At 48.7% G+C, this 15435-nt stretch overlaps 1 protein-coding gene across 2 annotated transcripts; it reads right to left on the bottom strand.

Moving 5' to 3' along the window:
- Positions 1-504: 504 nt before the first annotated feature.
- AARS1 (alanyl-tRNA synthetase 1) lies at positions 505-15173 on the bottom strand. 2 transcript variants are annotated; one of them, XM_078863893.1, is made up of 21 exons: positions 14868-15172; positions 13792-13964; positions 13226-13414; positions 12565-12710; positions 11825-12016; positions 11218-11362; positions 10078-10223; positions 9845-9953; positions 9204-9351; positions 8194-8318; positions 7909-8053; positions 6326-6501; positions 5672-5785; positions 5202-5408; positions 4601-4785; positions 4345-4453; positions 3705-3818; positions 3482-3601; positions 2343-2429; positions 2055-2168; positions 505-1906 (listed from the first exon to the last, which is right to left on the bottom strand). In XM_078863893.1, exons 2-21 carry the CDS (start codon positions 13933-13935, stop codon positions 1724-1726), a joined length of 2898 nt encoding a protein of 965 aa, XP_078720019.1. In that variant the 5' UTR covers positions 13936-13964; positions 14868-15172; the 3' UTR covers positions 505-1723. The 2 variants fall into 2 exon arrangements, with proteins under 2 accessions (XP_078720019.1, XP_078720020.1); XM_078863894.1 differs by lacking the exons at positions 505-1906; positions 2055-2168; positions 2343-2429; ... (2 more) ...; positions 4345-4453; positions 4601-4785 and having other exon boundaries at positions 5275-5408; positions 5672-5867; positions 14868-15173.
- Between the last annotated feature and the right edge of the window lie 262 nt (positions 15174-15435).

Genomic DNA, 15435 nt, shown 5'->3' with positions numbered 1-15435 from the left:
ATCAGCACATATTTACACAAATTCACTGTCTCCCCGTCTCATCTCACTCTAGTTTTTTTTTACAATCTCGTATCCCATGAATGGTGGCAATGTTAACTACCTCACCTCGTATACAGGCCGTGGGTTCGATCCCGGTCCTGACGCTGTATATTTTGGTTTGCAAGTTCTCCCCATGGTCGCGTGCATTTTTCTCCGGGTATTTGGCTCACAAACTTCCACATCAGCCATTCCGTTGCGCTATCATTTGGAGCCACGTCGCTTCTGAAAACGAGCTATATAGCTCAGTGGGCCTTACCTGGTAATTAAAACAAGTTTAGTTAACGCAACACTCTCACTCTTGCCTCGATATACGCATCTGCCATCGCTACCTCAAGTCCTCATTCCGCCCATTACCTCATCTCCCTGTATTTTCTCTCCATCACTTCCCATCGTCTTACCTCCCACTCTCTGGGCGAGTTGGCTATCGGCACGTCAGTTGTAAAGGGACAACACACATCAGTAGCGTTTCATTTGAGAAGTTTCATTAGAAGGCCCCACAGGCACCGTTTGAACATTTATCCCGACATTCCCAAAGGGCCTTTGCATTGCAGTTTACATGCAGCTCTTGCGGTTATTTATCCAAAACCAATACCTGCAGCAGGGTTCACCGTCAGTGGTGAAGATGAAAGGCTTCGAGCAGACGTTTCAATCAAAGGGGTCATTTAAACCAAGGCGCTCAGGTCCTGTCACGCTGATGGCAACTCGTGCGATGGGCTGGGAGCTGCATGTAGATGCATCAGAGACTTTCAGCTTGCAAACTTCACATTTACATTCAAAATTGCATTTCATAAACTAATTATATCCTAACATATTCAAGTGATGACACATCGGGCAGGATGAGCAAGTTTTCAGTGTACAATTTAGTACTTTCTATGCAAGTCGCTGAACCCGTAATTCATGTTCAAGCGCATTACACACCTGTTACACAAGGTTGGTCACTCCATGTCAACGGCCTTTCTCAGATTTAAACGCCAATGTAGATTCACACAACAGATCGTTATAAACTTAACACAGTTGAGCATTTTTGCATTGCTCGTAAAAGGCGTTGTGGGACTACAGGAAGTTTATAGTTTGCACTTGCAAGTGAAAATGTTTCCATCCATGTCAAGGTCTTCACACCACGATGGAACCTCTTTCAAACATTCATGCAGACATTTTAAATCCCTGTCCAATTGCAAAAGCACCACCAAGCACAGGGAATGATCAACTCAACAAATTGTGCACTGGTTAATGGTGACGTCCTTTAAACTAAATCTGCCAAAGCCATGCTTAGGAGAATGCACAATATTGTGTTCATAAACTTTTAAAGAAAAAATTGACTGCACATTTTCTAATCTGTTTTCAATGTAATGTCAATTATGTCAACTAGAAATAACACCTACAATTACCAAAAATTAACAGCAGCAATACAGAGTACGAGCGTGACATTTGATTATTATAAAAATGAACGTCATCAGGCATCGAGGGCGAGCACTGAGTGGAATGGCCGAGTGTGCGAGTTCTGCATGAACAACATTGGTGCAGTGGCTGTGGAGTGCAAGGATCTTCTGCTTGTTACTGAAAAGTTAAAGTACCTCTGGCCTGTGCGTGGTGGAAAGGACAAATGTGCAATACTGGTGCCCCGTTTACGCAACCGGGATTTGTGCATTAGCGGTTTAAATCTGTACGTCGCTTGCCGCATGTGTTACACGCCCTCGCCCAGCTTGAGTCGTGCAAACTCCTGTGCCAGGCTGATGGCCTCGGGGATGCTTGTGGTGTTTGTGCCGCTGGCCTGGGCCGACACATCCTTGCCACCCCCGCGGCCTCCCAGCAGCGGCGTGACGTGCTGCACCCATGCACTCGCCTTCAGACCGCTGTGCACTGCCTCCTGCACACACGCATACGCCAGTTTAACAGAGCCACACTGCGTGTGTTGTACACTCGCTTAACATCTGTTAATTTCTCTGCCCAAAATCCATCACTCTTCAAAGTAGGAACATAAGGCACATCGTGAGGAGACTACAAACTAAACTGACCTCTGCGACCTGACACAGGCAGGTGACTTTTCCAGCGTCATTATCCACAGCAAACAGCATGGTGGAGGTTTGAGGAGAGAGACTCTTGAACAACTTGAGGGCTTCATTCAGGGCCTAGGCAGACAGAGCAATTTAACAATACTACTGCATTGGCACGTAAAACAATGAAGCAATGTTATGCTTAGAGGCACTTATCATACAGCCGCTATTTTCTGTGACACATAAGCCTTGAATTTATCAAATTCTCCACTTCCAAAGTCTGCCCAAGAGCTCTGATTAGCACTATACCTTAGCAGATGCACCATTATCCATCTCCATGATGACCAGTGGCTTGTTGGGGCTGTTTTCGATAAGCTGCTTGGTTTTCTCCAACACCTGGAATGCAGAGGGCAACCCTATCAGCAGCCACCTCAGCAGAGCACAATATTATACCGGTAGGAACCTCCTAGTTACACCAGCCCACAGGGGATTATTGTGTCCGTCCATCGTGCATCCAAAAATGGCAGGGGTGGGGCTGGGTGGATAGGGTGGGGAGGGGCTGAGTGGGGAGGGTTGGGAGGGGCTGGGTGGGGAGGGGCTGGGTGAGGAGGGTGGGGCTGGGTGGGGGGTGGGAGGGGTGGGGAGGGGCTGGGTGAGGAGGGTGGGGCTGGGTGGGGGGTGGGAGGGGTGGGGCTGGGTGGGGAGGGGCTGGTTACCCCGTGGTGCCCTAATAAAACTCAACGTTTAACCTACTCACGCCGGCTTGTGCCCGCCCTCACAGTCGGCCATATTTGCAGAATACACCACGCTGCCGTTGACCCTGGCCATTGACCGAGCAACCCAACGTTCCTACCAGCTCCCTCCGCTGGAATTTGTTTCTGGCCACTGTCTATTTAGCTGGAATTCTGATCCACACTAAAGATTCTCTCAGGCACCTGTAGCACAGATGACTTGAGCATAATAAAGACAAGTGCATTTCTATGGCAGGGTTCCTCATCGTACAGCCAGCCAAAGCAAATTATTTGTACATTTAATATCTGCGTCATTCCTATAGCGCAAGGCTTTCATGAAGGGAGCTATGTTTACATTGTCTGCAGTAATGTCGCAGTAGCTTTCAAGTTTAGTTTATTTAACAAGGTGAGAACACAAGAGACCAGATCAGTTTCACTTGCAAGAGTTATCTGGAGCATTAGCATATTATCTAATTTGGACAATGACTTTCGCAACCAATGGCTTAAAATAACGTGACAGGATCTTTAACGTCCACCGTGAAGCAGACGTAGCATATGTTATGGTTAATACACTCAAAGTATTAACCAGGGCATCCTGCTAGATTCCAACAGGGAACCTCTGAAACAAATGCCGAACGTGCTACCACTGGGCCGTGTCACCGCACCCTGACAAAAGTAGTGGAGATAGTGGTGGTGCTGAGAAAAGAGGCCAGGCACCTTCTTCTGGAGGTCGGCTTTGCTGGCGCGGTCCAGGTCATCCATTGTCCTCTTGAGTGCTGTCAGATTCTCGCGCAGCTTGTCCTTGCGCCACTGAGGAATAGTGGCAGGGCCCAGGACCTAGTGGAGAAAGTATTTCAGATGTAGCAGATATGTAAATGAATTCATGAACAACTTAGCCACAGACCATCTTCCCAAGTGAGTCTGCCAATCCAAAACTCACCTCCACTAGGTCAGCAATCTCCTTCTGGAGATCCTTGTTGGGGGCGGTTTCGACCTTCACCTTCTCAGCCAACGCCGCCACGGCTTCCTGGATGGCGTCAGCCTTGCGTGTCGCCTGCATGAACACCATTACTTTACAGCTATTTGAACCGTTAACTCAAGAAAGACTCAATGAGTCTCGTTACTTTTTTCAGAGAGGGTTCTTCTAAGCGTTTGTAGTCGGGGGTGACAATTGCTGAGTTTTTCTAGTGAGTAATTTTTTTTATTTTAACCATGACGCCGGCACACAATCGCCAAATCTTCAAATGTCATCATGGAATCTTTAACAGAGCAAATTCTGCAACGTATTTTACAGCTAAAACACAAGTATTATTAACCGCGGTGGCCTACCCTATTTGAACCTTTGCAACAAGTTGTGGACGCGCTACCGCTGGGCCATGCGACTGCCGTATTGTTGAACTGAACGATTTGTTGATTGTAACCTTATATATAATTAATGCACAGCATTGTCAAATGCAATGATGCAATTAGCATGACGCAATATAAAATTATATTGTTATTATAACCTCACTAGAATGCATGCACTTACAAGTTGGTGGCAACTGCTGTTGGATTGCACTCTGAATGGAATCTGCACGCACCTTTGTGGACTCGGTTCCCGTCACCGCGACGATTCGACGGATTCCTTTCGCAATGGCTTCCTCCGTGACAATCACAAAAGATCCAGCGTGGCCAGAGTTCTGCAGATGCCTGTCACAGAGTAGCACAGCATCTTTGTTAGTATGAGGCGCTTCCCTGTTTCCCAAGAGTGCCTTCAATGTCACTAGGAAGAGGCATGGCAAGACGAAGGATACAAAAAGCGGCAATAATTAGCCGATATGCTTTGCGTCGACCCACGTGCCACCGCAGAACTCGATCGAGTGGAGAGCACCACCAGGGCCAGATGGGTCAGCCAACAGCTCGGGCACAGGCACGCCCACTGAGACGACGCGCACGGGGTCGGGGTACGTCTCGTCGAACACGGCACGCAGCCCCGCGATCGCCTTCGCCTCGGCCAGCGGCACATCCGCCGTGTACACCGGCTGCACACACCGCACACGCATACCCATGCTAAGCAGAATGCGGCATCGCACATTCGTGCATGCGTTTCGTTGTAGATTCTCCTGGAGATCCCGCGTCGACTGTGCAGGCGCGGCGGGATCTGACGGAGGGCAGAAAACGTTGGAAAGGTGTGGTGGCATCAACGGTTATTGCCACGACCACATCTTGATCTTGAGTGTGTGTCATACCTCCAAACTTTAAAAAAATCTATTATTTGACTGCACATGAGGCAGAGTTGATGAACGTAATGTGAGAGAATTTGGATAACATTGTCGTGCAACAACTGAACACCAACTGGTTATGGAAATCTGTGGTAACAGGGTTGTGGGAACACCAGTCTTCTGGTAGACACGTCACGACAAGAGCTACCGTGCGGGGCGCAGACGCAGCGCCGCACCTTGGCCTGCCGGATGATGTCGTTGACAATCTCTTCAGTCTTTTGGATCTGGTCAGTGGTCATGGCGCCACGTGCGGTGAAATCGAAGCGCAGGCGGTCGGGTGCCACCAGGGAGCCTCGCTGGTCAGCCTCGCCCAGCACGGCCCGCAGCGCAAAGTTCAGCACGTGCGTCGACGTGTGATTGCTCATGATTGGCCGGCGCCGCGCCTGTAATAAGTAGCAAGCAGGATGGGGGTGGTGCATCAACATCAAACAACATAGAGGGCCTGCCCAGAGGCTTTTCAAGAGTCGAAGCCAACAACTGAGTTCCGGAGAGAATAGATCAGTAAATATTGCTTTCGACAGTTGCAAAACAAAATGGCAATGTAAGCCATCTGTACACGACAAGAAAGCATGCAACACTGCGCTTCCTAGATCGTATCGACTACTGGACAATTCTCAATTCTACACAGCTTTGTTGGTGTGCTCACCTCATCCACGTAGAGGGTGACTTTGTCCCCGACCTTGATGTTGCCATACAACATTCCTATGTGCAGCACGTAGCCACCACGCACATGCGTGTTCTTCACTGTGAACTCCGTTTTCTGGTGTGCAGAGATCAGGAAAGTGGTCACTTTGCAAACTGTGACTCATAGACCACTCCACACGAGTTGGCCATACTTGGCCCTGCAAGATTAAAAACACCTGGAATATTACTGGTCTCTCCTTGCATGTCATCTCTTGAAATTGTCAATAACAAAATTAAGACAAGAATATGTATTGGTAGTATTATGCACTGTTGTATAAACGTACATGTTGTTCGGCGGTGAAATACCCAAGCGGTAGCGCGTTTGTCGCGCTCCCCCCTGGTTAGCACTGTATTAGCCACAAACACGATGTGCCGCCTATTTCACAATGGAGATTAAGGATCGCCTGATGTCAATCTAAAAAAGGTAGGCCATGTGTGCCAACGTCACTGTCAATATGACTCACAAATGACTCAACTTATTCAATTGGGAAACATGGCAGGACCCTGCAAAAAATGGTCTTGAGACTCGGTGAGGTTTTTCTGGTTGAATATATTTAATAATAATGATAAAGTGCACAGTATTTGGAGTATTCAAGATGGAAAAATGTAATCTCACATCCTCGCTGTCGTCCTCCTTGACCATGTAGCCCACGTCGTAGATCTGGCCTCCCTGCTCGGCGTAGAAGCAGGTCTGGTTGAGCAGCATGCCGCACTCCTTCCCAGAACTTGCCTCATCCACAAACTGCTTGTTTCTGCGTAGCGCTATCACCTCTGCCACCACTCTCTCAAAGTCTCCACACACGCAAGGTACACGCGCATTACATCGTCATGCACGCATGAATTCAATGTCAAACAAACGTCCACATGGCACGAACTCACAGATATACAATCATACTTTTTGGTTTCTTTCGGGAAAGTCACGTAGATAGAAAAATAACAAATAGATCACGACGTTTCGATCGCAACACAAGCAATTGTCTTCAAGTGAAAAAACACAGCAGGCAGACTGCTGAGGTAGGAAGAAATGTAGCGAGAGAGCTGCTACTGCAGCCAAAGGTTATATAGGTTTGAGGTGGGTACAACCCAAGGGTAAGTGGGCGGGGCTAGAGATATGACTTCAACCGAGAAGATGGATGCAAATTTAGCAATCTTTGGAAGGATGTTGATCAACCAGGTAAAATGTTAACTGTTGTATTGGCCGACTCTCGGAGTTGCATTACATTTCTAAGTTTGCTAAGTTTGATCTTTTTTCTTTTCTCTCTCTCACCCAGTTCCCTCTTTGAATTTCACCCCCACCCTCTCGCCCGTTACGGCAGCCCCTCCCCCTCCCCTCCCTCCCCCTCGGATTAGCCGAGGTATGCCGAGGTACGCCGAGCCTCTTACATTGACTTGCAAATTCCATCTCTAGCCCCACCCACTTATCCTTGGGTTGTACCCACCTCAAACGTAAATAACCTTTGGCTGCAGTAGCTCTCTCGCTACATTTCTTCCTGCCTCAGCAGTCCACCTGCTGTATTTTTTCACCTGAAGACGATTGCTTGTGTTGCGATCGAAACGTCGTGATCTTTTTGTTATTTTTCTATCTACGTGACTTTACCGAAAGAACCAAAGAGTATGAATTCCTGCAGTCACGAAAGCTTCACATCAAGATAGATATACAATCATTTAATCCTGCACCACACCTCTATTCCATCGCGATTACGTGGGTGAGAACGGAAGGACGTGCTTGGAACACGAGTGCTGTGGTCAACATCTCCTTGATTGACAATCCTCAGCAGACCTCACAAAATAAATGGGACCGAGAGAATAGGAGCCATGACATCAATTTTACATAACAGCAGACCCCTCATGAAATTACAAAAATTGCATTAAGATGCAGACACATTATACATATATTTAAAATTCATGTCTTATTGTAAATTTGGCCACGTTGCTCAGTGGTAGGCCGACTGATCGTAAGGTCGTAAGTTTAAATCCTGATTGAGGGTTGACTAAGCCCATTATACCTCTGGGTTCGATACAATAAGTGTCACTTTGCAAGAAATAACTTGTCTCTGCCATAGGAATGAGGAAATTCCACCACTAGCTCAGGGCTGTAAATAGGAGGTGGGCACCGTCTCAACGCTCATGGGAGCAGGAAATATTTTCTGTGCAGCTGCAAGAAGCATAGATGAGTGACTGCAGAGCCCCTCATCTCACCATAGTTCCCATTGGCATCGGCGCTGTAGTTGTATTTTGGTGCATCATTGGTCGGCGGCAGACCCCGCTCACGCAGCTCATCAATGGCGTGAATGTCCAGCATAATCAGGTCCTCGTCTCCAAAGCCTCGCGCCTGGGATTTCAGCTGCAAACGTCACAGCCCAGACGCAGTTATCAATGAAGAGGTGCGGCCAGAAAAGAGTTGAGCACCAGAACAAGTAAATGTGTGCTTGCTCTTGGGGGCGTACCAGTTATGAAACTATGCAGCTTGGTGGTTCGGCCTACCTGGGCAGCCTTCTTCTCCTGCTCAAAACTCTCCATGTTGATGGTGAGCCCCTTCTCCTCCGCAATGAGCCCAGTTAGGTCCACGGGGAATCCGTACGTGTCGTACAGCAGCCATGCCGTGTCCCCTGTTCCACACGCACACAAAAGGACAAAGCAAAGGCTCAAAACATGTTCACGTCTGATCTCAATTCCTCTTTCGGGGCATCTGTGATATACAATAATTGTTTATCAAAGATATCCAGAGTCCAACATTTCTTTTTTCCAAGAGGGCACTGCAGTGGGTTGCATGGCCAACACCAGTGACAATGTCTATTTTTAGCTATAGGAGGAAACCGAAAAACCTGGGAGGAATGAATGCTGGACACGGGGTGAAGATACCAATTCCATAGAGAATTGCACCCGGGGTGGGAATCAATCCCCGTGGGCATGCAGGAAGAGGACTGCCGCCAGTGTGGCTCTTGTGGGTTGCTGAACCGTTTGTTTATTGCAGCCTGGACCCAGAAATGAATCGAGTCGGTTAAACCAGGTTTGATATCAAGGCCCTCAAAAGGCATGTGTACGCTGCCTGTGACGTGCACGCGGACCAAACCATGCGAGTGAACCAAACCAACTAAGGGTACAGAAGATATGCATAAAATCCACCAAGTAGCAATTGGCGTAGGTCCTGAAACTGCACAGTGAAAAACGCAGGGTATTTGTGCGCGTCTCAGTGGAATCGCAACGCTAAGCATGCAGCAGTGGTCATCAGGGATTGCCAACACTCCTGCTATACCCGCCAATCAGCTGCCAAGATGACAACCCCCATGCAACATGGCAATCGTGAAGTCCCTATGCCATATGGCTGCTGTGATGTCATCACTCCATCTGTGGCTGAGGTAAGTTGCACATCTATGTTATTAATGTTGTTTAGAGTAATGTGAGAGTGATTTTGTACACTTACAAAGGAGGGCAAAGAGGACAGTCGGTGGAGATGGCACACACAAAGGAGCCACGCTCAGTCCCACACTCACCAGGCAGGACATTGTCATTGATGTTTTGGATCTTCCTCTCCAGGATGCGCCGCCCACGACTTAGCGTCTTGAGAAATTGCTCCTCCTCCTCATTGATGACATCTCTCACAGCCTGCGGGTCCTTCTTGAGCTCTGGGAACGCGTCGCCCTGCAGCCACCAAGTAATGAAGACACACGACAGCACAGGTCTGACATCAATACATCAATACACTGACAATCCATAAAAACAATGATGGTCAAGGTGATTTGCTGTTCAAATGAGCATTGAGGCGGTGCTCATCTCCTTAGCACTGGTGTACAGCCCCCCAAGGTAGTGGGGAATATATCACATTCCTATAGTGGGGGCAAGTCTACAGAACCACTGTTGACTTCCTTACATGGTGCTTATTTTATCGACCCCAGGAGCGAGGAGGGGCTAAATCTTGGCTGGGAGTGTCCCAGCCAAGATTGAAACTCACAACTTACCAATTACAAGCTGCTCACTCGACCGTTGAACTGCCCAGCCGGATATTAACTCAATACAGTGACAATTATTTTCACAGAGGCACAATCAGGCACCACTGAGTGTAACTAATTTTAAGCGAATCCGTGTTACTCAACAATCGGCGAGAGTGAGCGCGGAACACCGGGACGTTCCTCACCAGCGTCTCCACCACCACGTCCACCAGGGTCGAGAAGAAGCCCTTCTTCGCGTTCATCTTCTCGTGCGCGTAACGCACCGCGCGACGCAGGATACGCCGCAACACGTACCTGTGCCAAGCATACGGGAGACGAGAGACCGGACCTGTGATCCTCCGTCGGCCCCAAAAGCCCTAGGGCCGAAGGAGCCACAGCCGGTGAAGGGGGCGAGTGCCCGGTGCGAGAGGAGCCTGACCCGCGGCCCACGTTGTCGGGTCGACCCCCGTCGGACAGGGCAATGGTGAGCGTGCGCGCGTGGTCCGCCAGCACGCGGTATGCCATGTCAATGCCGTCGGCGTCCTCCTTGCCGACGTGTCCGGTGTAGGCCCGGGCTCCCGTGCCCTGCCACCCGCGGAGACACAACGCAGACGCGCACAAGCGAACACTTTAATACGAACCACGCGCACAGCCCCACACCTCGCCGCTCGAATGTGTTCACGTTTAGACGTAAAGATACATGCTGGTAGAGTAATCAGGTGTGAAGGTTATTTACCCAAGTGAGAACAAGTGACCGAGAGTTGGATTTGCAAAAGTATCCCGAGTCAACAAAATTACACAAAAGCAATAAAATAAATTAAATGAAGCAAATATAAATCAGAGCAAAATAAGAATATAGTATTCAGAGCACAAACTGAGTTCAAGGAGAAACCTATAATACATCATAAATCAAGAGTAAATACTGTTTTAATACATATGCTTTCACAACCGAAATTATTCATAATTAGCTTCATTAACAACACCTGAATATAATTAAAGATAGTATATTTTCCCGGCTACTGTACCAATTCACTATATTATTACACTCATCTAACCTGCCAATCACAACCAATGAACCAGCCATCAACTCTCATTATAAAATTTGCTTACCCCCACCGACTGTCCTGATGGCAGTCAAGGCACCTACTAAAGATGGACCAGGAAACTCTTTCACGCGAGAATTGAGCTCTTACTTAAACATGGTGACACTGGATGTATACTCCAACGAAAGGTCATTACAAAATTGTCCAAAGCCAATTGCATCAAGTCGAGTACAAAATTGTCAAAATGTTGTTGTTTGCATATATATGTTCCTCCTCCAGTTTTGCCGAAACACCAAATCAATTGGCACATTTGCCAACGTGATAATGTGACACGATTGGCTCTGTTGGGTTGAGGGGCATAGTTAACGTTTTACATTATATCTACATGACGATGTGATCCGAAGGTAACAAATTATGAATTGTGATGTCAAATACATTTGTTATAATACCAGTTGGCTTTGGACAAAATACTTTTGAAGTACAAATTACTTTTGTTCACGGGTTTGGGGAACGGACGGCATGCAGTGTGATTATACCTGCTGTATGGCACGGAAGAAAGGCTGAAAGAGGTCGGTGTCATAGTTGGACATCTTGCCCTGCATGATAGACACCAGCCGCTCCAGACCCATTCCCGTGTCAATGCTCTTCTTTGCCAGGGGGTGCAGACTCCCATCCGTCTCCCTGCACCCGCACGCGGTCCCCATGAGCACGTGTTCACCCCTGACCTGCCTACTTGGTGGAAACACCTGTCATGCAATGGACAGGTGTTTCCACCAAGTAACAATTCAACCCTTCAGCAATGAAATCACTTGCCATGATTCAGGGTTACAATTCAATTTGAGAAACTATTCTTTTTTGTCTTGTGTTTACCGTTAATTTTGTAATGTTTTAATTTATTCCATCTCGTTTGTAGTTTCTTCACAATTCTTTAACCCACATGCAGCATTTGCATATAATTTGCAGAAATTTTTATATATTTGCTCACACAATATTCGATGCATGGATAGCAATCTTAAGAATAGATTTTAATCAACGCACGCATCTTTACAATCTTAGTTCCCATGGAGAGGGCTGTGCAGATGACGAAGCAGTAATACAAACGACGCTCGGGGGAGCATGGACACAGCAATGCGTGTGCAGCACCGGTTGAACTGAATGAAGACGAGGTTCCAGATTTCCAGCACGTCGGGGTCGTCCTGGTTGACAAGGTGTGCCGCATCTCGTCCTCCAATGCGGTCGAAGTGGATCTCAGTGCAGGGGCCGCATGGTCCAGTGTCTCCCATCTCCCAGAAGTTGTCCTTCATGCTGCCTGGCAGCACACGTTCCTCTGCCACACTGTAGGCACACGCATACACAGACAGGACATTCAAGGCCACACTCAGGAATGCGTCACAGTCAGAAATTTGCCTGCGACACTGTTGGTCTTGCTGCATGCTTGGTGGTCGATTTAAACTAATGCTTCGTCCTTATTAGGCCCTGCGTCATCTTGAGGCACTTTATTTACAGGAACTGCTGACACTTTGTGCTCCTTGATAGCAGTGAATGCTTAACTTTTAATGGTACTGAGAAGTCGTCTAAAAACAGGAGGGGTAAGAAAATGTAGTTGTGCTCCCTGCCTCTGGAAATCTTTTCCAAGCCATAAATATTGAAACAATCAGATATTTAAAATAAAATAATATTTGTTTGAGATGGCTTATTTATTAGCTGCATTGCTTGGGCAATGGCTTAGAGCTTATTTATTTATTGTAAAGCACCCAGAGATACTCTGCAAGAACATACTGAATATAAAAGCAAACACATCGCATTGTAATAGGTATTGTAAATGACATTGTACTGCATTGTATGTTGTGATCGCGACACTGTAGGAAGAGTGCGGTCGTGACCCGAGGTCTAGCCAGATCTGCTTGCACTCCAGGTCGGGCTGCAGCTGGGCCGTCTCGTCTCCACCAAAGTAGGTCACGTAGAGACGCTCGAGGGGCAGCTGCAGGTCTCCCACCAGCAGCGCCATTGCCATCTCACACGCCTCTTTCTAGGGACACCACACGTGCAGCACCACTCATCGTCGGTTTCCAATGGGAGGAGGTCATTGTGAACCCCAAGGGGGGTGGGCACCAGGTTGTGGTTGTGAAAGGGTGCACAATCACTTGGAAATATTGACAAACTTGGTCTACAAATTACAGGAGAGGTTGGTGTAGAAATTGGCCTTTGGGCAGAAACTAGGACTGTACGATCCTATGACTTGGCAATTTGACACATTGCAGTGATAGGGGTGGTGCTTTGATGCTTGAATCTCAATGTTAGTCATTAACTTGCATGAGGCTGAATTCTAGGAGAGCTTGTTTGTAACAAGCCATGAAATTCAGTATGCTAACAACAAGCGAAACCAATGAACACGCAGCCATGTGGATTTGGGCATGTAATGGGCTAATGGCCCGAATGCCAGCAGCGTGCCTTCGCAACAGCTTGATGTATGCTCACTACTAGACATTCACATTTGTGGAGGTTATATAACGCTGTGCGCTGGTGTCACACCGCTGCTCTTACCTTGAAATAATCTCCAAAAGACCAGGAGCCCAGCATTTCAAAGAAGGTGTGGTGGTAGACGTCCTTGCCCACATCATCCAAGTCATTGTGTTTGCCGCCTGCGCGGATGCACTTCTGCGTGTTGGCCGCGCGGTGCAACTGGGCCATCGGGTGGGATGGGTCAATGGTGTTGAGGAATATCGGCTTAAACTGTAGAAGGAAAAGACAGAACAAAACATTCTCCAAAGGCACCAAGTGTCTTTGAGTGAACCTATGCAAAAAGCTACATTCCTGACCTTGTTTGTTTCACTTCTATAAGGCCGAGAAAGAAATGTTCATGCAATGGCACATTTTTTTGTTATCTACAACCACCAGCATATTTGGTGACAAGAAACAAAAATACATTTGGGGCTCTTCCTCAACCTTGATTCGTGGATACAAATATTTCTTGGTTTGAAAATATGCTTCCTGTATGGTAGCCACCCGCCACAGGAAGCTCTGGTCGCAGCTATAGTGCCCCAGGTACAAGCACACACCGCCTACCACCTGCTGGACATTCACAACGACTCACGGGGCTGGGAATTCACCTGGTTCATGCCGGCATTGGCAAACAGCAGCGTGGGGTCATCTCCTGGGATGGTGGAGGAGGAGTGCACGTACGCGTGCTCGTTCTTCTTGAAGAAGTCGATGAACTTCTGTCGCACCTCGCTGGCACTCAGAGTTGGTGCCATGGCAGCGCTGGTAAAGCGCCGGGTCGCACCTGCGTCAGCATCGCCACGAATGACAAAGGTGACATCGTCTCGTTAGCCGCATTCGCACAGAGGACCACGGCGCGCTGCCACTTCACTGAGCATGGACGCAGCAGATTGTGTCGGGGGAAGTTGTCAAGTCGAGTGTTGCGTCTACGACTCTTCGTGGTGGTCAGGTGTCCAGACAACCCCGAACACCTTGGCAATGAGGTGGGCCACCCCAAGGGGTTGTCTACGCGAGATTCATGTTTAAGTGTGACCTCTAGATGCGACGTCTCCTAATGGTTACACTCGACCACACCTTCACGTGTTAAAACACGCGGCGTCCTTAAATGCTGCCCAGACCTGTAATGTTGTGAGAGGAGGAAGGAAACCCCCAAAGAGAGACGACGACAACAACACCCGGCAAAGATGACGTGGAGGCAGTCTTCAGCATCTGCGCATCGCGCCCCGAGTGAGGCTCCAGGACAGAAACTCACCCCGCCCCAGTCACCGGCACTCACCGCACGACAGTCGAGTCGAGTTCATGTTGGTGGATTTGGACGGCTTCATCAAAGTCCCACCACCTCTGAAACGCTCTCGGTGCTAGTTCGGTGAACCCTCCTCACACAAGAGCCGACAACCCGATTCTCCAACTCTCCAACGGGGCCCACCAACACACAAAGGGCATCGACACACGAGGTGTATAAACACACGGGCCACCAAAACCATCCACGCAGCGAAACATCAACGTCGTCTACAAAGGAGGCCCTGCAACACGCACTGCTCACGAATACGACGACACGGGGAACATCAACACACGGCATCGACTCGACAAGGCCCATCAACAACAACCACCACTCCCATCACACGCAGCACATCCGCGCCATCAGCAGCTCGCAGCTCGAGAATGAATGGCGCCTCCTCCTCCTCACCGAGAGGGCGCCTCGTGGACTCGGCACGAGGCGCAGACGTGGGGCCGATGGAGACGCGGTGAGGGTCTCGCTGCGAGGGTCTCGCTGTGGTGGAGACGCTGTGGTGGAGACGCTGTGAGGGTCTCGCTGTGGCGGAGACGCTGTGGCGGAGACGCTGTGATGGAGACGCTGTGAGGGTCTCGCTGTGGCGGAGACGCTGTGAGGGTCTCGCTGTGGCGGAGACGCTGTGAGGGTCTCGCTGTGATGGAGACGCGGTGAGGGGTCTGGTCGCTGCGCTCTCCTCCCTAGTGACGTCACGCGGCTGATGCAAGCCGCGTGATGTCACAGCCCACACACGTGCTCGCGCCACCCCGCAGTTATATTTCATAATACACACACGTATAAAGCATTGTATTTCATAGTGCATATCGTATATAGCGTAAGATTTCATAGTGCATACGCGTATAGAGCGTTATATTTCATAACGTAGACGCGTATATTGCATTATATTTCGCAATGCGTACACGTATACGTTAGATTTCGTTATGCACACGCCTATACGTTTTATTTCATAGTGCGAACGCGTACA

The sequence above is a fragment of the Lampetra fluviatilis genome, chromosome 17, assembly GCF_964198595.1.
Source record: "Lampetra fluviatilis chromosome 17, kcLamFluv1.1, whole genome shotgun sequence".
Classification (NCBI taxonomy): Eukaryota; Metazoa; Chordata; class Hyperoartia; order Petromyzontiformes; family Petromyzontidae; genus Lampetra; species Lampetra fluviatilis.
The sequence above is the reverse complement of the archived record's forward strand: the minus strand, read 5'-3'. Positions and strand labels throughout refer to the sequence as shown.